The sequence below is a fragment of the Mustelus asterias genome, unplaced genomic scaffold (assembly GCF_964213995.1).
Source record: "Mustelus asterias unplaced genomic scaffold, sMusAst1.hap1.1 HAP1_SCAFFOLD_737, whole genome shotgun sequence".
NCBI lineage: Eukaryota > Metazoa > Chordata > Chondrichthyes > Carcharhiniformes > Triakidae > Mustelus > Mustelus asterias.
This window is the reverse complement of record NW_027590686.1, coordinates 532-23,976: the sequence shown is the minus strand read 5'-3', so window position 1 is coordinate 23,976 and position 23,445 is coordinate 532. Positions and strand designations below refer to the sequence as shown.

The following is a 23,445-nucleotide window of genomic DNA, read 5'->3' as shown; positions in this document are numbered from 1 at the left end:
TGTCGGGAGATATTGGAATAATGAGTACCTGGGGGGGTGTACACTGACACTGTCGGGAGATATTGGAATAATGAGTATCTGGGGGTGTGTACACTGACACTGTCGGGAGATATTGGAATAATGAGTATCTGGGGGTGTGTACACTGACACTGTCGGGTGATATTGGAATAATGAGTATCTGGGGGTGTGTACACTGACACTGTCGGGAGATATTGGAATAATGAGTACCTGGGGGTGTGTACACTGACACTGTCGGGAGATATTGGAATAATGAGTATCTGGGGGTGTGTACACTGACACTGTCGGGAGATATTGGAATAATGAGTATCTGGGGGGTGTGTACACTGACACTGTCGGGAGATATTGGAATAATGAGTACCTGGGGGTGTGTACACTGACACTGTCGGGAGATATTGGAATAATGAGTATCTGGGGGTGTGTACACTGACACTGTCGGGAGATATTGGAGTAATGAGTATCTGGGGGTGTGTACACTGACACTGTCGGGAGATATTGGAATTATGAGTACCTGGGGGTGTGTACACTGACACTGTTGGGAGATATTGGAATAATGAGTATCTGGGGGTGTGTACACTGACACTGTCGGGAGATATTGGAATAATGAGTATCTGGGGGGGTGTACACTGACACTGTCGGGAGATATTGGAATAATGAGTATCTGGGGGTGTGTACACTGACACTGTCGGGAGATATTGGAATAATGAGTATCTGGGGGTGTGTACACTGACACTGTCGGGAGATATTGGAATAATGAGTATCTGGGGGTGTGTACACTGACACTGTCGGGAGATATTGGAATAATGAGTATCTGGGGGTGTGTACACTGACACTGTCGGGAGATATTGGAATAATGAGCATCTGGGGGTGTGTACACTGACACTGTCGGGAGATATTGGAATAATGAGTATCTGGGGGTGTGTACACTGACACTGTCGGGTGATATTGGAGTAATGAGTATCTGGGGGTGTGTACACTGACACTGTCGGGAGATATTGGAATAATGAGCATCTGGGGGTGTGTACACTGACACTGTCGGGAGATATTGGAATAATGAGTATCTGGGGGTGTGTACACTGACACTGTCGGGAGATATTGGAGTAATGAGTATCTGGGGGGGTGTACACTGACACTGTCGGGAGATATTGGAGTAATGAGTATCTGGGGGTGTGTGCACTGACACTGTCGGGAGATATTGGAGTAATGAGTATCTGGGGGTGTGCGCACTGACACTGTCGGGAGATATTGGAATAATGAGTATCTGGGGGTGTGTACACTGACACTGTCGGGAGATATTGGAATAATGAGTACCTGGGGGTGTGTACACTGACACTGTCGGGAGATATTGGAATAATGAGTATCTGGGGGTGTGTACACTGACACTGTTGGGAGATATTGGAATAATGAGTACCTGGGGGTGTGTACACTGACACTGTCGGGAGATATTGGAGTAATGAGTATCTGGGGGTGTGTACACTGACACTGTCGGGAGATATTGGAATAATGAGTACCTGGGGGGGTGTACACTGACACTGTCGGGAGATATTGGAATAATGAGTATCTGGGGGTGTGTACACTGACACTGTCGGGAGATATTGGAGTAATGAGTATCTGGGGGTGTGTACACTGACACTGTCGGGAGATATTGGAATAATGAGTACCTGGGGGGGTGTACACTGACACTGTCGGGTGATATTGGAATAATGAGTATCTGGGGGTGTGTACACTCACACTGTCGGGAGATATTGGAATAATGAGTATCTGGGGGTGTGTACACTGGCACTGTCGGGAGATATTGGAATAATGAGTATCTGGGGGTGTGTACACTGACACTGTCGGGAGATATTGGAATAATGAGTATCTGGGGGTGTGTACACTGACACTGTCGGGAGATATTGGAATAATGAGTACCTGGGGGTGTGTACACTGACACTGTCGGGAGATATTGGAATAATGAGTATCTGGGGGTGTGTACACTGACACTGTCGGGAGATATTGGAATAATGAGTATCTGGGGGTGTGTACACTGACACTGTCGGGAGATATTGGAATAATGAGTATCTGGGGGTGTGTACACTGACACTGTCGGGAGATATTGGAATAATGAGTATCTGGGGGTGTGTACACTGACACTGTCGGGAGATATTGGAATAATGAGTATCTGGGGGTGTGTACACTGACACTGTCGGGAGATATTGGAATAATGAGTATCTGGGGGTGTGTACACTGACACTGTCGGGAGATATTGAAATAATGAGTATCTGGGGGTGTGTACACTGACACTGTCGGGAGATATTGGAATAATGAGTATCTGGGGGTGTGTACACTGACACTGTCGGGAGATATTGGAATAATGAGTATCTGGGGGTGTGTACACTGACACTGTCGGGAGATATTGGAATAATGAGTACCTGGGGGTGTGTACACTGACACTGTCGGGAGATATTGGAATAATGAGTATCTGGGGGTGTGTACACTGACACTGTCGGGAGATATTGGAATAATGAGTATCTGGGGGTGTGTACACTGTCGGGAGATATTGGAATAATGAGTATCTGGGGGTGTGTACACTGACACTGTCGGGAGATATTGGAATAATGAGTATCTGGGGGTGTGTACACTGACACTGTCGGGAAATATTGGAATAATGAGTATCTGGGGGTGTGTACACTGACACTGTCGGGAGATATTGGAATAATGAGTACCTGGGGGTGTGTACACTGACACTTGGGTGATATTGGAATAATGAGTATCTGGGGGTGTGTACACTGACACTGTCGGGAGATATTGGAATAATGAGTATCTGGGGGTGTGTACACTGACACTTGGGAGATATTGGAATAATGAGTATCTGGGGGTGTGTACACTGACACTGTCGGGAGATATTGGAATAATGAGTATCTGGGGGTGTGTACACTGACACTGTCGGGAGATATTGGAATAATGAGTATCTGGGGGTGTGTACACTGACACTGTCGGGTGATATTGGAGTAATGAGTATCTGGGGGTGTGTACACTGACACTGTCGGGAGATATTGGAATAATGAGTATCTGGGGGTGTGTACACTGACACTGTCGGGAGATATTGGAGTAATGAGTATCTGGGGGTGTGTACACTGACACTGTCGGGAGATATTGGAGTAATGAGTATCTGGGGGGGTGTACACTGACACTGTCGGGAGATATTGGAGTAATGAGTATCTGGGGGTGTGTACACTGACACTGTCGGGAGATATTGGAGTAATGAGTATCTGGGGGTTTGTACACTGACACTGTCGGGAGATATTGGAATAATGAGTATCTGGGGGTGTGTACACTGACACTGTCGGGAGATATTGGAATAATGAGTACCTGGGGGTGTGTACACTGACACTGTCGGGAGATATTGGAATAATGAGTATCTGGGGGTGTGTACACTGACACTGTCGGGAGATATTGGAATAATGAGTACCTGGGGGTGTGTACACTGACACTGTCGGGAGATATTGGAATAATGAGTATCTGGGGGTGTGTACACTGACACTGTCGGGAGATATTGGAATAATGAGTACCTGGGGGTGTGTACACTGACACTGTCGGGAGATATTGGAATAATGAGTATCTGGGGGTGTGTACACTGACACTGTCGGGAGATACTGGAATAATGAGTACCTGGGGGTGTGTACACTGACACTGTTGGGAGATATTGGAATAATGAGTACCTGGGGGTGTGTACACTGACACTGTCGGGAGATATTGGAGTAATGAGTATATGGGGGTGTGTACAGTGACACTGTCGGGAGATATTGGAATAATGAGTACCTGGGGGGGTGTACACTGACACTGTCGGGAGATATTGGAATAATGAGTATCTGGGGGTGTGTACACTGACACTGTCGGGAGATATTGGAGTAATGAGTATCTGGGGGTGTGTACACTGACACTGTCGGGAGATATTGGAATAATGAGTACCTGGGGGGGTGTACACTGACACTGTCGGGAGATATTGGAATAATGAGTATCTGGGGGTGTGTACACTGACACTGTCGGGAGATATTGGAATAATGAGTATCTGGGGGTGTGTACACTGACACTGTCGGGAGATATTGGAATAATGAGTATCTGGGGGTGTGTACACTGACACTGTCGGGAGATATTGGAATAATGAGTATCTGGGGGTGTGTACACTGACACTGTCGGGAGATATTGGAATAATGAGTATCTGGGGGTGTGTACACTGACACTGTCGGGAGATATTGGAATAATGAGTATCTGGGGGTGTGTACACTGACACTGTCGGGAGATATTGGAATAATGAGTATCTGGGGGTGTGTACACTGACACTGTCGGGAGATATTGGAATAATGAGTATCTGGGGGTGTGTACACTGACACTGTCGGGAGATATTGGAATAATGAGTATCTGGGGGTGTGTACACTGACACTGTCGGGAGATATTGGAATAATGAGTACCTGGGGGTGTGTACACTGACACTGTCGGGAGATATTGGAATAATGAGTATCTGGGGGTGTGTACACTGACACTGTCGGGAGATATTGGAATAATGAGTATCTGGGGGTGTGTACACTGTCGGGAGATATTGGAATAATGAGTATCTGGGGGTGTGTACACTGACACTGTCGGGAGATATTGGAATAATGAGTATCTGGGGGTGTGTACACTGACACTGTCGGGAAATATTGGAATAATGAGTATCTGGGGGTGTGGACACTGACACTGTCGGGAGATATTGGAATAATGAGTACCTGGGGGTGTGTACACTGACACTTGGGTGATATTGGAATAATGAGTATCTGGGGGTGTGTACACTGACACTGTCGGGAGATATTGGAATAATGAGTATCTGGGGGTGTGTACACTGACACTTGGGAGATATTGGAATAATGAGTATCTGGGGGTGTGTACACTGACACTGTCGGGAGATATTGGAATAATGAGTATCTGGGGGTGTGTACACTGACACTGTCGGGAGATATTGGAATAATGAGTATCTGGGGGTGTGTACACTGACACTGTCGGGTGATATTGGAGTAATGAGTATCTGGGGGTGTGTACACTGACACTGTCGGGAGATATTGGAATAATGAGTATCTGGGGGTGTGTACACTGACACTGTCGGGAGATATTGGAGTAATGAGTATCTGGGGGTGTGTACACTGACACTGTCGGGAGATATTGGAGTAATGAGTATCTGGGGGGGTGTACACTGACACTGTCGGGAGATATTGGAGTAATGAGTATCTGGGGGTGTGTACACTGACACTGTCGGGAGATATTGGAGTAATGAGTATCTGGGGGTGTGTACACTGACACTGTCGGGAGATATTGGAATAATGAGTATCTGGGGGTGTGTACACTGACACTGTCGGGAGATATTGGAATAATGAGTACCTGGGGGTGTGTACACTGACACTGTCGGGAGATATTGGAATAATGAGTATCTGGGGGTGTGTACACTGACACTGTCGGGAGATATTGGAATAATGAGTACCTGGGGGTGTGTACACTGACACTGTCGGGAGATATTGGAATAATGAGTACCTGGGGGTGTGTACACTGACACTGTCGGGAGATATTGGAATAATGAGTACCTGGGGGTGTGTACACTGACACTGTCGGGAGATATTGGAATAATGAGTATCTGGGGGTGTGTACACTGACACTGTCGGGAGATACTGGAATAATGAGTATCTGGGGGTGTGTACACTGTCGGGAGATATTGGAATAATGAGTACCTGGGGGTGTGTACACTGACACTGTCGGGAGATATTGGAATAATGAGTATCTGGGGGTGTGTACACTGACACTGTCGGGAGATATTGGAATAATGAGTATCTGGGGGTGTGTACACTGACACTGTCGGGAGATATTGGAATAATGAGTACCTGGGGGTGTGTACACTGACACTGTTGGGAGATATTGGAATAATGAGTACCTGGGGGTGTGTACACTGACACTGTCGGGAGATATTGGAGTAATGAGTATATGGGGGTGTGTCCAGTGACACTGTCGGGAGATATTGGAATAATGAGTACCTGGGGGGGTGTACACTGACACTGTCGGGAGATATTGGAATAATGAGTATCTGGGGGTGTGTACACTGACACTGTCGGGAGATATTGGAGTAATGAGTATCTGGGGGTGTGTACACTGACACTGTCGGGAGATATTGGAATAATGAGTACCTGGGGGGGTGTACACTGACACTGTCGGGAGATATTGGAATAATGAGTATCTGGGGGTGTGTACACTGACACTGTCGGGAGATATTGGAATAATGAGTATCTGGGGGTGTGTACACTGACACTGTCGGGAGATATTGGAATAATGAGTATCTGGGGGTGTGTACACTGACACTGTCGGGAGATATTGGAATAATGAGTACCTGGGGGTGTGTACACTGACACTGTCGGGAGATATTGGAATAATGAGTATCTGGGGGTGTGTACACTGACACTGTCGGGAGATATTGGAATAATGAGTATCTGGGGGTGTGTACACTGACACTGTCGGGAGATATTGGAGTAATGAGTATCTGGGGGTGTGTACACTGACACTGTCGGGAGATATTGGAATAATGAGTACCTGGGGGTGTGTACACTGACACTGTCGGGAGATATTGGAATAATGAGTATCTGGGGGTGTGTACACTGACACTGTCGGGAGATATTGGAATAATGAGTATCTGGGGGTGTGTACACTGACACTGTCGGGAGATATTGGAATAATGAGTATCTGGGGGTGTGTACACACTGTCGGGAGATATTGGAATAATGAGTATCTGGGGGTGTGTACACCGACACTGTCGGGAGATATTGGAGTAATGAGTATCTGGGGGTGTGTACACTGACACTGTCGGGAGATATTGGAATAATGAGTACCTGGGGGTGTGTACACTGACACTGTCGGGAGATATTGGAATAATGAGTATCTGGGGGTGTGTACACTGACACTGTCGGGAGATATTGGAATAATGAGTATCTGGGGGGGTGTACACTGACACTGTCGGGAGATATTGGAATAATGAGTACCTGGGGGTGTGTACACTGACACTGTCGGGCGATATTGGAATAATGAGTATCTGGGGGTGTGTACACTGACACTGTCGGGAGGTATTGGAATAATGACTATCTGGGGGTGTGTCCACTGACACTGTCGGGAGATATTGGAATAATGAGTATCTGGGGGGGTGTACACTGACACTGTCGGGAGATATTGGAATAATGAGTACCTGGGGGTGTGTCCACTGACACTGTCGGGAGATATTGGAATAATGAGTATCTGGGGGTGTGTACACTGACACTGTCGGGAGATATTGGAGTAATGAGTATCTGGGGGTGTACACTGACACTGTCGGGAGATATTGGAATAATGAGTATCTGGGGGTGTGTACACTGACACTGTCGGGAGATATTGGAATAATGAGTACCTGCCTCTGACTATCCACTCGATCAACACCTCTCAACATCTTATACACCTCTATCAGGTCACCCCTCATCCTTCGTCTCTCCAAGGAGAAAAGACCAAGCTCCCTCAACCTATCCTCATAAGGCATGCCCCCCAATCCAGGCAACATCCTTGTAAATCTCCTCTGCACCCTTTCTATGGCTTCCACATCCTTCCTGTAATGAGGCGACCAGAACTGAGCACAGTACCCCAAGTGGGGTCTGACCAGGGTCTTATATAGCTGCAACATTATCCCCGGATTCCTAAACTCAATCCCTCGGCGGGGCGGGCGTGGGGTGGGGGGGCGGTCTCCACTCTGCAGGCCTGGGTATGATTGAAGTAACCTCGGTGTGTTTTTGATTTCAGGCTGAAGAGGGAAACATTGAGTACAAGGTGAGTTCAGCATCTTTGACACGTTTGAACAAAGTACAAGGTGTTTTGAAGTGCAGCCGGCATGTTTCCTGACATTGAACAAGAGGAATAGGCGTGTGTGCTTGATTCAAATATTGAAATGGTCTTGACCAGCTGGTTGTGAAGGGACGTTTCACCTTGTGGGTGAGTCAGTAAGAAGTCTCACAGGACCAGATTAACGTCCAACAGGTTTATTTGCAACTCACCTGATGAAGGAGCAGCGCTCCGAAAGCTCGTGATTCCAAATAAACCTGTTGGACTTTAACCTGGTGTTGTGAGACTTCTTACTGTGTCCACCCCAGCCCAATGCCGGCATCTCCACATCATTAGTAATCACCCTTTTAGGACAGAGCTGTGGAGAATATCTCTCGGTGAGCTGAGAGAGTCTGGAGCACTTGCTGCCTCAGAGTCACTGAATATTATTAAGATGGAGGTAGACACATTCCTGTAAGGAAAAGGGGATCAAAGGTTATCGTGGGAGATGGGAATTTGGAATTAGAAACATAAACAGATGATCTTATTGGAGGGGGGAAGAGCAGGCTCGAGGGGCTGAATGGCCTACTTCTGCTCCCATTTAGAACATAGAACAGTACAGCACAGAACAGGCCCTTCGGCCCACGATGTTGTGCCGAGCTTTATCTGAAACCAAGATCAAGCTATCCCACTGCCTATCATCCTGGTGTGCTCCATGTGCCTATCCAATAACCGCTTAAATGTTCCTAAAGTGTCTGACTCCACTATCACTGCAGGCAGTCCATTCCACACCCCAACCACTCTCTGCGTAAAGAACCCACCTCTGATATCCTTCCTGTATCTCCCACCACGAACCCTATAGTTATGCCCCCTTGTAATAGCTCCATCCACCCGAGGAAATAGTCTTTGAACGTTCACTCTATCTATCCCCTTCATCATTTTATAAACCTCCATTAAGTCTCCCCTCAGCCTCCTCCACTCCAGAGAGAACAGCCCTAGCTCCCTCAACCTTTCCTCATAAGACCTACCCTCCAAACCAGGCAGCATCCTGGTAAATCTCCTCTGCACTCTTTCCAGCGCTTCCACATCCTTCTTATAGTGAGGTGACCAGAACTGCACACAATATTCCAAATGTCGTCTCACCAAGGTCCTGTACAGTTGCAGCATAACTCCACGGCTCTTAAACCCCAACCCCCTGTTAATAAAGGCGAACACACTATAGGCCTTCTTCACAGCTCTATCCACTTGAGTGGCAACCTTTAGAGATCTGTGGATATGAACCCCAAGATCTCTCCGTTCCTCCACAGTCTTCAGAACCCTACCTTTGACCCTGTAATCCACATTTAAATTAGTCCTACCAAAATGAATCACCTCACATTTAACAGGGTTAAACTCCATTTGCCATTTTTCAGCCCAGCTTTGCATCCTATCTATGTCTCTTTGCAGCCTACAACAGCCCTCCACCTCATCCACTACTCCACCAATCTTGGTGTCATCGGCAAATTTACTGATCCACCCTTCAGCCCCCTCCTCTAAGTCATTAATAAAAATCACAAAGAGCAGAGGACCAAGCACTGATCCCTGCGGCACTCCGCTAGCAACCTGCCTCCAATCCGAAAATTTTCCATCGACCACCACCCTCTGTCTTCGATCAGACAGCCAGTTACCTATCCAATCGGCCAACTTTCCCTCTATCCCACACCTCCTCACTTTCATCATAAGCCGACCATGGGGGACCTTATCAAACGCCTTACTAAAATCCATGTATATGACATCAACTGCCCTACCTTCATCAACACACTTAGTTACATCCTCAAAAAATTCTATCAAATTTGTGAGGCACGACTTGCCCTTCACGAATCCGTGCTGACTATCCCGGATTAATCCGCATCTTTCTAAATGGTCGTAAATCCCATCTCTAAGGACCTTTTCCATCAATTTACCAACCACTGAAGTAAGGCTAACCGGTCTATAATTACCAGGGTCATTTCTATTCCCTTTCTTAAACAGAGGAACAACATTTGCCACTCTCCAGTCCTCTGGCACCATCCCCGTGGACAGTGAGGACCCAAAGATCAAAGCCAAAGGCTCTGCAATCTCATCCCTTGCCTCCCAAAGAATCCTAGGATACATTTCATCAGGCCCAGGGGACTTATCGACCTTCAGTTTATTCAAAACTGCCAGTACATCCTCCCTCCGAACATCTATTTCCTCCAGCCTATTAGCCTGTAACACCTCTTCCTCAAAAACATGGCCCCTCTCCTTGGTGAACACTGAAGAAAAGTATTCATTCATCACCTCGCCTATCTCTACTGACTCCATACACAAGTTCCCACTACTGTCCTTGACTGGCCCTAACCTCATCCTGGTCATTCTTTTATTCCTCACATAAGAGTAAAAAGCCTTGGGGTTTTCCTTGATCCGACCGCCAAGGACTTCTCATGTCCCCTCCTAGCTCTCCTAAGCCCCTTTTTCAGCTCATTCCTTGCTAACTTGTAACCCTCAATCGAGCCATCTGAACCTTGCTTCCTCATCCCTACATAAGCTTCCCTCTTCCTTTTCACAAGACATTCCACCTTTTTCGTGAACCATGGTTCCCTCATATTTTTATCTTTTTAAAAAATCTCCCAATCGTTGCAAGGGTGCCAGAGGATAACTGATCAGTGTGTTTGAGAGTTCTGTGACTCCCAGCTGCCCACAGCCCTCTCTCTCCCTCTGCCACATGGGCGAATCTGCTTCTTCTGTCTGGGTTCCTGGGTGTGACTGCATTCTGCTGGCTGTATTGGCTGCCTATATCTTCAGAAAGAAACTAGCTGGAGAGATCATTTCAGAAGCAAAACCAATTGCCACATGGTCTGTTTTTATTAGTGTCACAAGTGGGCTTTCATTAACACTGCGATGAAGTTACTGTGAAAATCCCCTAGTCGTTACACTCCAGCACCTGTAATTCACTCGCTTCACAGCCTGCTGAAGTGCTGCCTTCAACTTCCTAAATTCCTCCTGCTCCCTCGCCCCCCCCCCCCCCGCCCCCTTCCTCCTCCACCTCCCTCAGCCCCCCTCCCCTCTTCTTCCTCCTCCTCCCTCGGCTGTGCACCCCCACCCCTCCATGTGTATCAGAGACTGTTACTGTACAGGATAGAGTGTACCTGGATTTCCAGAAGGCATTTGACAAGGTGCCGCACCAAAGACTGCTACATAAGATAAAGGTGCACGGTGTTACGGGTAATGTATTAGCATGGATAGAGGATTGGTTAACTAACAGAAAGCAAAGAGTGGGGGTAAATGGGTGTTTTTCTGGTTGGCGATCAGTGACTAGTGGAGTGCCTCAGGGATCAGTGTTGGGACCGCAATTGTTTACGATTTACATCGATGATTTGGAGTTGGGGACCAAGTGTAGTGTGTCAAAATTCACAGATGACACTAAGATGGGTGGAAGAGCAAAGTGTGCAGAGGATGCTGAAAGTCTGCAAAGGGATATCGATAATCTAAGTGAGTGGGTGAGGGTCTGGCAGATGGAGTACAATGTTGGTAAATGTGAGGATCCATTTTGTTAGGAATAACAGCAAAATGGACTGTTATTTAAATGGTAAAAATTGCAGCATGCTGCTGTGCAGAGGGACCTGGGTGTCCTTGTGCAGGGATCTCAAGGAGTTGGTTTGCAGGTGCAGCAGGTAATTAAGAAGGCAAATGGAACAAAGAACAGTACAGCACAGGAAACAGGCCCTTCGGCCCTCCAAGCCTGTGCCGCTCCTTGGTCCAACTAGACCAATCGTTTGTATCCCTCCATTCCCAGGCTGCTCATGTGACTATCCAGGTAAGTCTTAAACGATGTCAGCGTGCCTGCCTCCACCACCCTACTTGGCAGCGCATTCCAGGCCCCCACCACCCTCTGTGTAAAAAACATCCCTCTGATATCCGAGTTATACTTCGCCCCTCTCAGCTTGAGCCCGTGACCCCTCGTGATTGTCACCTCCGACCTGGGAAAAAGCTTCCCACTGTTCACCCTATCTATACCCTTCATAATCTTGTATACCTCTATTAGATCTCCCCTCATTCTCCGTCTTTCCAAGGAGAACAACCCCAGTCTACCCAATCTCTCCTCATAGCTAAGACCCTCCATACCAGGCAACATCCTGGTAAACCTTCTCTGCACTCTCTCTAACGGAATTTTGTCCTTCATTGCTAGAGGGATGGAGTTTAAAAACTGAGGTTATGTTGCAGCTGTATAAGGTGCTGGTGAGGCCACACCTGGAGTACTGTGTACAGTTTTAGTCTCCTTACTTGAGAAAGGATATACTGGCACTGGAGGGGGTGCAGAGGAGATTCACTAGGTTGATTCCGGTGTTGAGAGGGTTGGCTTATGAGGAGAGACTGAGTAGACTGGGGCTATACTCATTGGAATTCAGAAGAATGAGGGGAGATCTTATAGAAACATATAAGATTACGAAGGGAATAGATAAGATAGAAGCAGGGAAGTTGCTTCCACTGGCAGGTGAAACTAGAACTAGGGGGCATGGCCTCAAAATAAGGGGAAGCAGATTTAGGACTGAGTTGAGGAGGAACTTCTTCACCCAAAGGGTTGTGAATCTGTGGAATTCCCTGCCCAGTGAAGCAGTTGAGGCTACCTCATTGAATGTTTTTAAGGCAAGGATAGATAAATTTTTGAACAGTAAAGGAATTAAGGGTTATGGGGAGCGGGCGGGTAAGTGGAGCTGAGTCCACAAAAAGATCAGCCATGATCTTATTGAATGGTGGAGCAGGCTCGAGGGGCCAGATGGCCTACTCCTGCTCCTAGTTTTTATGTTTTATGTGTCTCAGAGACTATCACTGTACAGGATAAGAGTGTGTGTGTGTGTGTTGGTCAGGGTGGGGTGTGTTTATTTACTGTTCTGTTGGGGTGTTCGGGTTTAATCTCGTCCCCCTCTGTATCCCTGAGCTGATTATAGTAATCGATGCCTCCTCTCTCTTGCCAGCTGAAGTTGGTTAATCCGTCTCAATACCGCTTTGAGCACCTGGTCACACAGATGAAGTGGCGATTGCAGGAGGGCCGGGGAGAAGCAGTTTATCAGATTGGTGTGGAAGATAATGGTCTCCTGGTCGGTCTCTCAGACGATGAGCTCCGAGCATCTCTAAAAACACTGCGCAAGATGGCAGAGAAGTAAATGCTGCTGATTGATTTCCGCTGCTTTGATATGAGCTGAATGAAGGGGTGGTCACTCCTTCACAGTGACCTTGTGGTGTTTGTGTGGACCCTGGGAATGCCAGTGTCTGTCGGTATGGTTGTGTTCTGCGTTCTGCTGTTGCTGTGATGTTTGGTTACTCCCTGTCTCGGGGCTGCTGGATTGACATTGCTGTTTGTTATGTTCACAGGGTTGGTGCCGACATCACCATTCTCCGCGAACGCAATGTGGAATATGACATGGATTCGCCCAGGAGAATAGCTGAGGTTTTAATCCGGAAAGTTCCTGATGATCAGCAGGTATGATCCGGAACATTCCAGTGTTCATCCAGACCCTCCAATTAATGCTTACGTTTCACATGTGGCACAGGATGACAGCTGGGATTTATAAACCTGCCTGCTGTCCAGATGTAAATAGACAAGGCTGATTTATATCTCTCAATTGTTACAGTGCAGGAGGAGGCCATTCGGCCCATTGTGTCTGAACTGGCTCTCCAAACCAACATCATTGTTTCTGTTCAAATAATTATCCAATGCCCTCCTGACTGCCTCGATTGAATCTGCCTCCACCTCACTTCCAGGCAGCTCATTCCAGACCCCCAACCACTCATAGAATAGAATCCTTACAGTGCAGAATAAGGCCATTCAGCCCATTGAGTCTGCACCGACCACAATCCCATCCAGCCCCTATCCCCTTGACCCCATGTATTTACCCTGCTAGTCCCTCTGACACTAAGGGGCAATTTAGCACGGCCAATCCCCCTAACCTGCACATCTTTGGACTATGGGAGGAAACCGGAGCACCCGGAGGAAACCCACGCAGACACTGGGAGAACATGCAGACTCCACACAGACAGTGACCCAAGGCTGGAATTGAACCCGGGCCCCTGGTGCTGTGAGGCAGCAGTGCTAACCACTGTGCCACCCTTTTTCGCTGTATGAAAAAAAAAATTTCATCACATTTGCTTCTTTTGCAAGTCACTTTAAATCTGTGTCCCCTCGTTCTCAATCCTTTTCCGAGCGGGAACAGTTTCTCCCGATCTACTCTATCCAGCCCCCTCATGATTTTGAACATCTCTATCAAATCGCCTCTTATCCTCCTTCTCTCCAAGGGGAACAGTTCCCACCTCTGCAATCTATCCTCATAACTGAAGTTTCTCATCCCTGGAATCATTGACTCGTATGAATTTGGAACAGGAGTAGGCCATTCACCCCTTTGAGCTTGTGCTGTTATTCAATGCAACCATGACTGATTTGATGGTTGTCTTGTCTGTCTCCCATAACCCGCAACCCCCTTGTTGATCTGAAATCTGTCTAACTCGGCCTTGAATCTATTCGCTGCTCCAGCCTCTGCTCTCTGGGGGTGAGAATCCCAAAGACTAATGACCCTCTGAGAAGAAGCTTCCCCTCACCTCCATCTTCAATGTGAGACTCCCTTAATGAGGCTACCTCATTGAGTGTTTTTAAGGCAAGGATAGATAAATTTTTGAACAGTAAAGGAATTAAGGGTTATGGTGAGCGGGCGGGTAAGTGGAGCTGAGTCCACAAAAGGATCAGCCATGATCTTATTGAATGGTGGAGCAGGCTCGAGGGGCCAGATGGCCTACTCCTGCTCCTAGTTCTTATGTTCTTATTCTGAATTTGCCCCCAGTTCCAGATCCCCCCACAAGGGGAAACATCTCAGCTCCCACGCTGTCAAGCCCCCCTCGGAACTTTGTTTCAATATGGTCACCTCTCATTCTTCTAAACTCCTACCTGCTCAACCTTTCGTGATAAGACATCCCCCTCATCCCAGGAGTCAGCTTGGTGAACTGCTTCCAATGCAAAGATGTGTGTGCAGAGACAAAGCTGTATACAGTACTCCAGGTGTTGTCTCACCAATGTCCTGCACAGTTGTAGCAAGACTTGTCTACCTTTAGACTCCATCACCCTTCCAATCAAACCCCCTGACTGTGCAAGAGGTGAGTGAGGACTTGTGCCCTCAGCTTATCTACTTTATTTACGTTACACACTCTTCTTGTATTAAATATGTTTGAACCATTTTAACCTCGAGGGTGTCACACTTGTCCAAAGCTTGGGGATTCAGTGCTGCACAGTGCAGGCTGCAGCTGGGAGTGGTCCTCCTGAGGCAGTCGTCTCCTCGATATTGAGAGAGTGAAGGATTGGATTGAAAACTAGCCAGTTACAGCTGCAGCTGGGCTTGTCCATCAGAGTGAGATGTGGCGATCGGTATCTCGAACACAGCAGGGTCGGCGGGAGCGCCGAGTGGTAGGACACTAGAAAATTCTGTGGAACAAAGGCACCTTGGTGTGTTTGTCCACAGATCTCTGAAGGCGAAGGGCATGTTAGTAGGGGGTGAAAAAGGCATGTGGGACACTTGCCTATCAGTCGAGGCATAGACAAAAGCAGGGAAGTCGTGTTGGAGTTGTCTAGAATTTTGGTGAGGCCACAGCTGGAGCACTGTGCGCAGTTCTGGTCGCCACAGTATAGGAAGGATGTGATTGGACTGGAGGGGGTGCAGAGGAGATTCACCAGGACGCTGCCTGGGACGGGGCATTTAAGTTATGAAGAGGGGTTGGATAGGCTTGGGTTGTTTTCATTGGAGCAGAGAAAGCTGAGGGGTGACCTGATCGAGGTGAACAAGATTATGAGGGGCACAGACAGAGTGGATAAGGAGCAGCTGTTCCCCTTAGTTGAAGGGTCAGTCACGAGGGGACATAGGTTCAAGGTGAGAGGCAGGTGGTTTAGGGGGGATGTGAGGAAAAACCTTTTTATCCAGAGGGTGGTGAGGGTCTGGAAAGCGCTGCCTGGGAGGGTGGTGGAGGCGGGATGCCTCACATCCTTTAAAAAGTATCTGGATGAGCACTTGGCCCATCAGAACATTCCGGGCTATGGGCCAAGTGCTGGCAGATGGGGTTAGGTGGGAGTTCAGGTGTTTCTAATGTGCCGGTGGGGACTCGATGGGCTGAAGGGCCTCTTCTATGCTGTGTTATTCTATGATTCTGTGAAAGGCTCCAGACTGGGGCCTGCTGGGTGTCAGTGACTGGGAAGGATTGAAGGTGCAGTGATTAGGCAGTGAGGGTTAGGGTGTAACTGGGGATATCACATGGCTACGTTACTCGGATTGAAGCTTAAACTAGGCAGGTTTGGAAAATGTTACATTGACTATTGGCTTCCTTTGCAGTTCCTGGATCTGCGAGTGGCAGTTTTAGGGAATGTGGACTCTGGGAAGTCCACCCTCTTGGGGGTCCTTACGCAAGGGGAACTGGATAATGGACGAGGTCGCGCACGGCTCAACCTGTTCAGACATCTGCACGAGATCCAGTCGGGTCGCACCTCCAGCATCAGCTTTGAGATCTTGGGATTCAACAGCAAAGGCGAGGTAGGCCCGTTAAACAGCACGTTTCCCAGCGAGATACCCCAGGCCACGGTGTGGAATTAACCAGTGTGGGCGAATGGGTGAATTGCTGAGATTGACCTCACTCACCAGGAATGGAGTGGGTGAATGAGGCTGTCGTAATCCCCATTGTGATCTATCCTTCGAACACTCACTGGGTGATGCATAAGAGGCAGTCTGTGACAATACCCACAGGAGGACTCCGCACATTCAGAACACCACTGAACCTTTCCCCCTGGGTGTGTGTGTCCACCTTCGCTTGTCCCATTCCTCTCCTGGACATGTTGATCTGTATGAGGGGCCCTGATACCTCCCCCCCCCCCCTGCCCCCCCACTTCCTGAGAGGGCAGAATGGCTGGAGCGACTGAATGGTGATCTGCTGACTGGGCATGCATTGCGGATGGGCAGCAGGATGCTGGCCTCTTTGCTACGGTCCCAGAATAATGATTGGAGTTTCCTGTTTAAAACCATTCCCAGCCAGGAACAGTCCCTGGGGTCTTTGGGCTTCAGCTCCTCGCTTTGTACGTTGAGTGTGCTCTCATTGTGGAGTGTGTCTTTAATGTGCTTCCTGTCCTTTGCTCAAAGGTGGTAAATTACAGTGACTCCCGCACAGCAGAGGTCATCTGTGAGAGTGCCTCGAAAATGATCACCTTCATCGATCTGGCAGGGCACCACAAGTACCTAAAGACCACCATCTTTGGCCTCACCAGCTACTGCCCGGACTTTGCCATGCTCGTAGTCAGCGCCAACACTGGCATAGGTATGTTGTGGTATGATTTACTTTCCATAAAGGCTCACCAGGCCGATTCCTGGGCTGGAGAAGGGTTGAGGAGACTGGACCTGCGTTCTCCCGGGATCTAGAACCAGGGACGCAGCCTCCGTGTGTGAGCAAGAGCATCTCGCACTGATGAGGAGGAATTTCTTCACTTTAGGGACGGATAATAAATGCTGGCCAGTCAATGACACCCATGTCTCACAAATTAATTTTAAAAAACTGAGGGTAATGAATGTTTGGAATTCTCTATCCAGACGACTGTGGAAACTCAGTCACTGAGGGTGTTCGAGACTTAGACTGAGAGATTTCTAGATATTAAAGATATCAAAGGGACAGGAAATGGCATTGAGAATCAGCCATGATGCAGCTGAATGCTGAACAGGTTTGAGGGGCTGAATGGCCTCCTCCTATTTCCTTTGTAGCGATGGCCACTGGGGTTGATATGACACAGAGTGTGGGAGGGACAGGGTTAGCGAGTCCATTATCCAGTCAGTGATGCTGATCGCTATCCAGTCAGCTGCGTTGGACAGTGATGGTTTCTGAGAGTTTGGAGCTGTCTCCGTGGGAGGCGGTGTCTCCCGGCGGCGGGTGGGGCCTCTCCGGGGTGAAAGCAGCTGGTCACCGATGTGACAAATCGAGAGTTTGACAAGGCGTTGGAGCCATGTGAGAATCATCAGCTTCAGGAGGGTAGGAGCGTGGCTCATTTACTGTAATGTTTAGCTAGATTCAGATAACCCCTCCCTCACTGTCAAACTCTGAGCTTGGAGGTGTGGTGCTGTGTACAGTGCTCCCGATCCCACTGACCAATCCAACTGTCAGTTATGTCCCCTGCAAATCCACACTGACACTGGGAGCTGGAGCTGGTCAGTGTCTGATGCAATGGTGCAGGAAGCGAGGTGATAGTTTATCAGGGATAGGCCAGGTGCAGGTTCCAATCAGATCAGCTGTGACCTTATTGAATGGTGGAGCAGGTTCGAGGGACCAAATGGCCTAACTCCTGCTCCTTGTCTGTATGTCCCCACGTCAGCAGGAGTGTCCAGGCATCTTTGGAACAATATGTTGACAGTCCAACTAGAGAGGGGGCTATACTGGGCCTAGTACTGGAGAATGAGCCCGGTCAGGTCATTAAAGTTTCAGTGGGGGGAACATGTGGCAAATAGTGACCACAATTCTGTAAACTTTAGGATAGTAATGGACAAGGACGAGTGTTGTCCTATGGGTAAGGTGCTGAATTGGGGGAAGGCTAACTACAGCCGGATTAGGCAGGATTTGGTGGCTGTTGATTGGGAGAGGCTGTTCGAGGGTAAATCCACATCTGGCATGTGGGAGTCTTTTAAGGAGCAGTTGATAGGACTGCAGGACAGGCATGTGCCTGTAAAAAGGAAGGATAGGAAAGGTAGGATTCGAGAGCCGTGGATAACCAGTGAAATTGTGGGTCTAATCAAAAAGAAAAAAAAGGCATACATGAGGTCCAGGCAGCTAAAAACAGATGGAGCACTGGAGGAATACAGAGAAAGTAGAAATGAACTCAAACGGGGAGTTAGAAGGGCAAAAAGGGGTCACGAAATGTCCTTGGCAGACAGGATTAAGGAGAATCCTAAGGCATTTTATACATACGTTAGGAACAAGAAGGTTGTTGGGGAAAGAATCGGATCTCTCAGGGACAAAGGAGGGGAATTATGCTTAGAACCAAAGGAAGTAGGTGAGATCCTAAACAAATACTTTGCATCAGTATTCACAAAGGAGAGGGACATGTTGACTGGTATTGTCTCAGAGAGATGTGTTGACCCGTTAGAAAAAAATCTCAATTACAAGGGAGGAAGTGTTAGGTTTTTTAGGAAACATTAAGACAGACAAATCCCCAGGGCCGGATGCCATCTATCCTAGACTCCTCAGGGAGGTGAGAGATGCAATTGCTGGGCCTCTAACAGAAATCTTTGTCTCTTCACTGGACACAGGTGAGGTCCCAGAGGATTGGAAGATAGCAAATGTGGTCCCGTTATTTAAGAAGGGTAGCAAGGATAACCCGGGTAATTATAGGCCAGTGAGCTTGACATCCGTGGTAGGGAAGTTGTTGGAGAAGATTCTTCGAGATAGGATATATGCGCATTTAGAACTGAATAATCTCATTAGCGATAGACAGCATGGTTTTGTACGAGGGAGGTCATGCCTCACAAATTTGGTTGAGTTTTTTTGAGGAGGTGACAAAAACGATTGACGAGGGAAGGGCCGTGGATGTCGTCTACATGGATTTTAGTAAAGCGTTTGACAAGGTCCCTCATGGCAGGCTGGTGCAAAAGGTTAAATCTCACGGGATAAAAGGTGAGCTAGCTAGATGGGTGGAGAACTGGCTTATCCATAGAATAAGAGTTTTAACAACACCAGGTTAAAGTCCAACAGGTTTATTTGGTGGCAAATGCCATTAGCTTTCGGAGCGCTGCTCCTTCGTCAGATGGAGTGGAAATCTGCTCTCAAACAGGGCACAGAGACACAAAATCAAGTTTTAGAATGCGAATCTCTACAACCAACCAAGTCTTAAAGATACAGACAATGTGAGTGGAGGGAGCATTAAGCACAGGTTAAAGAGATGTGTATTGTCTCCAGACAGGACAGCCAGTGAGATTCTGCAAGTCCAGGAGGCAAGCTGTGGGGGTTACTGATAATGTGACATAAATCCAACATCCCGGTTTCGGCCGTCCTCATGTGTGTGGAACTTGGCTATCAGTTTCTGCTCAGCGACTCTGCGCTGTCGTGAAGGCCGCCTTGGAGAACGCTTACCCGAAGATCCAAGGCTGAATCCCCGTGACCGCTGAAGTGCTCCCCCACAGGAAGAGAACAGTCTTGCCTGGTGATTGTCGAACGGTGTTCATTCATCCATTGTCGTAGCGTCTGCACGGTTTCCCCAATGTACCATGCCTCGCGACATCCTTTCCTGCAGCGCATCAGGTAGACAATGTTGGCCGAGTTGCAAGGGTAGGTACACCTGGTAGATGGTGTTCTCACGTGAGATGATGGCATCCGTGTCGATGATCCGGCACGTCTTGCAGAGGTTGCTGTGGCAGGGTTGTGTGGTGTCGTGGTCACTGTTCTCCTGAAGGCTGGGTAGTTTGCTGCGGACAATGGTCTGTTTGAGGTTGCGTGGTTATTTGAAGGCAAGAAGTGGGGGTGTGGGGATGGCCTTGGCGAGATGTTCGTCTTCATCAATGACATGTTGAAGGCTCTGGAGAAGATGCCGTAGCTTCTCCGCTCCGGGGAAGTACTGGACGACGAAGGGTACTCTGTCCACCGTGTCCCGTGTTTGTCTTCTGAGGAGGTCGGTGCAGTTTTTCGCTGTGGCGCATCGGAACTGTCGATCGATGAGTCGAGCGCCAAATCCTGTTCTTATGAGGGCATCTTTCAGCGTCTGGAGGTGTCTGTTACGATCCTCCTCATCCGAGCAGATCCTGTGTATTCGGAGGGCTTGTCCTTAGGTGGACAGAGTACCCTTCGCCGTCCAGTACTTCCCCGGAGCGGAGAAGCTACGGCATCTCCTCCAGAGCCTTCAACATGTCATTGATGAAGACGAACATCTCGCCAAGGCCATCCCCACACCCCCACTTCTTGCCTTCAAACAACCGCACAACCTCAAACAGACCATTGTCCGCAGCAAACTACCCAGCCTTCAGGAGAACAGTGACCACGACACCACACAACCCTGCCACAGCAACCTCTGCAAGACGTGCCGGATCATCGACACTACGACAACGGATGAATGAACACCGCTCGACAATCACCAGGCAAGACTGTTCTCTTCCTGTGGGGGAGCACTTCAGCGGTCACGGGGATTCAGCCTCTGATCTTCAGGTAAGCGTTCTCCAAGGCAGCCTTCACGACACACGACAGCGCAGAGTCGCTGAGCAGAAACTGATAGCCAAGTTCCGCACACATGAGGACGGCCTAAACCGGGATGTTGGATTTATGTCACATTATCAGTAACCCCCACAGCTTGCCTCCTGGACTTGCAGAATCTCACTGGCTGTCCTGTCTGGAGACAATACACATCTCTTTAGCCTGTGCTTAATGCTCCCTCCACCCACATTGTCTGTACCTTTAAGACCTGGCTGGCTGTAGAGATTCGCATTCTAATCAGTATTCTGTAACTTGATTTTGTGTCTCTGCCCTGTTTGAGAGCAGATTTCCACGCCGTCTGACTAAGGAGCAGCGCTCCGAAAGCTAATGGCATTTGCCACCAAATAAACCTGTTGGACTTTAACCTGGTGTTGTTAAAACTCTTACTGTGTTTACCCCAGTCCAACGCCGGCATCTCCACATCATGATTAGCCATAGAAGACAGAGGGTACCAGTGGAGGGGTCTTTTTCCGGTTGGAGGTCTGTGACGAGTGGAGTTCCGCAGGGCTCTGTACTGGGGCCTCTGCTGTTTGTGATATATATAAATGATTTGGAGGAAGATGTAGCTGGTGTGATCAGTGAGTTTGCGGACGACACGAAGATTGCTGGAGTTGCGGATAGTGATGAACATTGTCAGAGAATACAGCAGGATATAGATAGGCTGGAACATTGGGCGGAGAAATGGCAGATGGAATTTAATCCAGATAAATGCGAAGTGATGCATTTCGGTAGATCTAATGTAAGGGGGAGCTATACAATAAATGGCAGAACCATCAGGAGTATAGACACACAGAGGGACCTGGGTGTACAAGTCCACAGATCCTTGAAGGTGGCAGCACAGTTGGAGAGGGTGGTCAAGAAGGCATATGGCATGCTTGCCTTTATTGGACGGGGCATAGAGTATAAAAGTTGGCATATGATGATGCAGCTGTATAGAACGTTGGTTAGGCCACATTTGGAATACTGCGTCCAGTTCTGGTCGCCACACTACCAGAAGGACGTGGAGGCTTTGGAGTGAGTGCAGAGGAGGTTTACCAGGATGTTGCCTGGTATGGAGGGTCTTAGCTATGAGGAGAGATTGGGTAAACTGGGGTTGTTCTCCTTGGAAAGACGGAGGATGAGGGGCGACCTAATAGAGGTGTATAAAATTATGAAGGGGATAGATAGGGTGAACGGTGGGAAGCTTTTTCCCAGGTCAGAGGTGACGAACACAAGGGGTCACGGGTTCAAGGTGAGGGGGGCAAGGTTCAACACAGATGTCAGGGGGACGTATTTTACACAGAGGGTGGTGGGGGCCTGGAATGCACTGCCAAGCAAGGTGATTGAGGCGGACACGCTGGGATCGTTTAAGACTTATCTAGATAGCCACATGAACAGACTGGGAATAGAGGGATACAAACGGATGGACTAGTTGGGCACATGAGCGGTGCAGGCTTGGAGGGCCGAAGGGCCTGTTCCTGTGCTGTATTGTTCTTTGTTCTTTGATCACCAGACCAGAGTGGGATTCTCAGTGGTGCGCACGGCTATTGATGGTGTTTAACCAGCTGCCTTTCCAGCCACCCACTGGGGCACTGGCCCATCGGTTTATGTGGAGCCAGCTCTGTCAGTGAAAGGATTCCCACTCCATCTCTGAGGCTGACAGGCTCCATGGGTGGAGGTGGTGAGATTAGACCCACCACAGAGGAGTGTTTCCATGTGATACACTGCGGGGCTCACTCTGTCCAGGAGACATTGCTGGACTCTGCTCTCCTGCCCCCCCGGGCACTGGATCAGTGATCCAGGGTTTTGCTGACTCTGTGCGTGATAGTGGGGCCAGGCTAAATGCTGCTGCTTTGAACACAATAACTCTGGCAGCTCTTTGACTCTCTGTCTCCTCGTGTTTGTAGCTGGCACCACGCGTGAGCACCTGGGCTTGGTGATGGCTCTCAAGGTCCCCTTCTTCATTGTAATCAGTAAAGTTGACTTGTGTACAAAGGCCACCATTGATCGCACTGTCAAACAGCTGGAGATGGTGCTGAAGCAGCCAGGCTGTAACAAGGTCCCTCTGCTGGTATGGAGCAGTGATGATGCAGTGACTGCTGCACAGCAGTTTGCACAGTCTCCCAGGTAAGCAATGGCTTGGAAATGGCGAGAGACCCACCCGTCCACGATTCAGCTTCTCCATGTTCAGTATGATAGTGGAGCCATTCACAATCTCTCTTCCACATACCTTGGTTAGACTGCACGATGCACACTTCTGGTCTCTGATTGTAAAAGCACACACTGCAGCAAAAACATTCCCAGGAATTGAAAAGTTAGGTTCAACAACCCCACATCAGCGGTGCTTTAAGATGTGGCTGGTCACCATAGTAACAAGGG

General features: G+C 48.5%; 1 protein-coding gene across 2 annotated transcripts in view; it reads left to right on the top strand.

The window, feature by feature from the left end:
* The window catches only part of LOC144487331 (GTP-binding protein 2-like), a 34,861-nt gene extending 11,649 nt beyond the window's left edge, over positions 1 to 23,212 (top strand). The window contains exons 2-7 of one of the 2 annotated variants that reach the window (XM_078205408.1): positions 7,831 to 7,857; positions 12,822 to 13,006; positions 13,219 to 13,327; positions 16,212 to 16,409; positions 17,010 to 17,184; positions 22,974 to 23,212. In XM_078205408.1, coding sequence (XP_078061534.1) covers positions 7,831 to 7,857; positions 12,822 to 13,006; positions 13,219 to 13,327; positions 16,212 to 16,409; positions 17,010 to 17,184; positions 22,974 to 23,197 — 918 coding nt within the window. In that variant the 3' untranslated portion in view covers positions 23,198 to 23,212. The remainder of the gene's footprint in view (positions 1 to 7,830; positions 7,858 to 12,821; positions 13,007 to 13,218; positions 13,328 to 16,211; positions 16,410 to 17,009; positions 17,185 to 22,973) is intronic. The other variant, XM_078205409.1, reaches the window with a different exon arrangement.
* Positions 23,213 to 23,445: the final 233 nt, after the last annotated feature.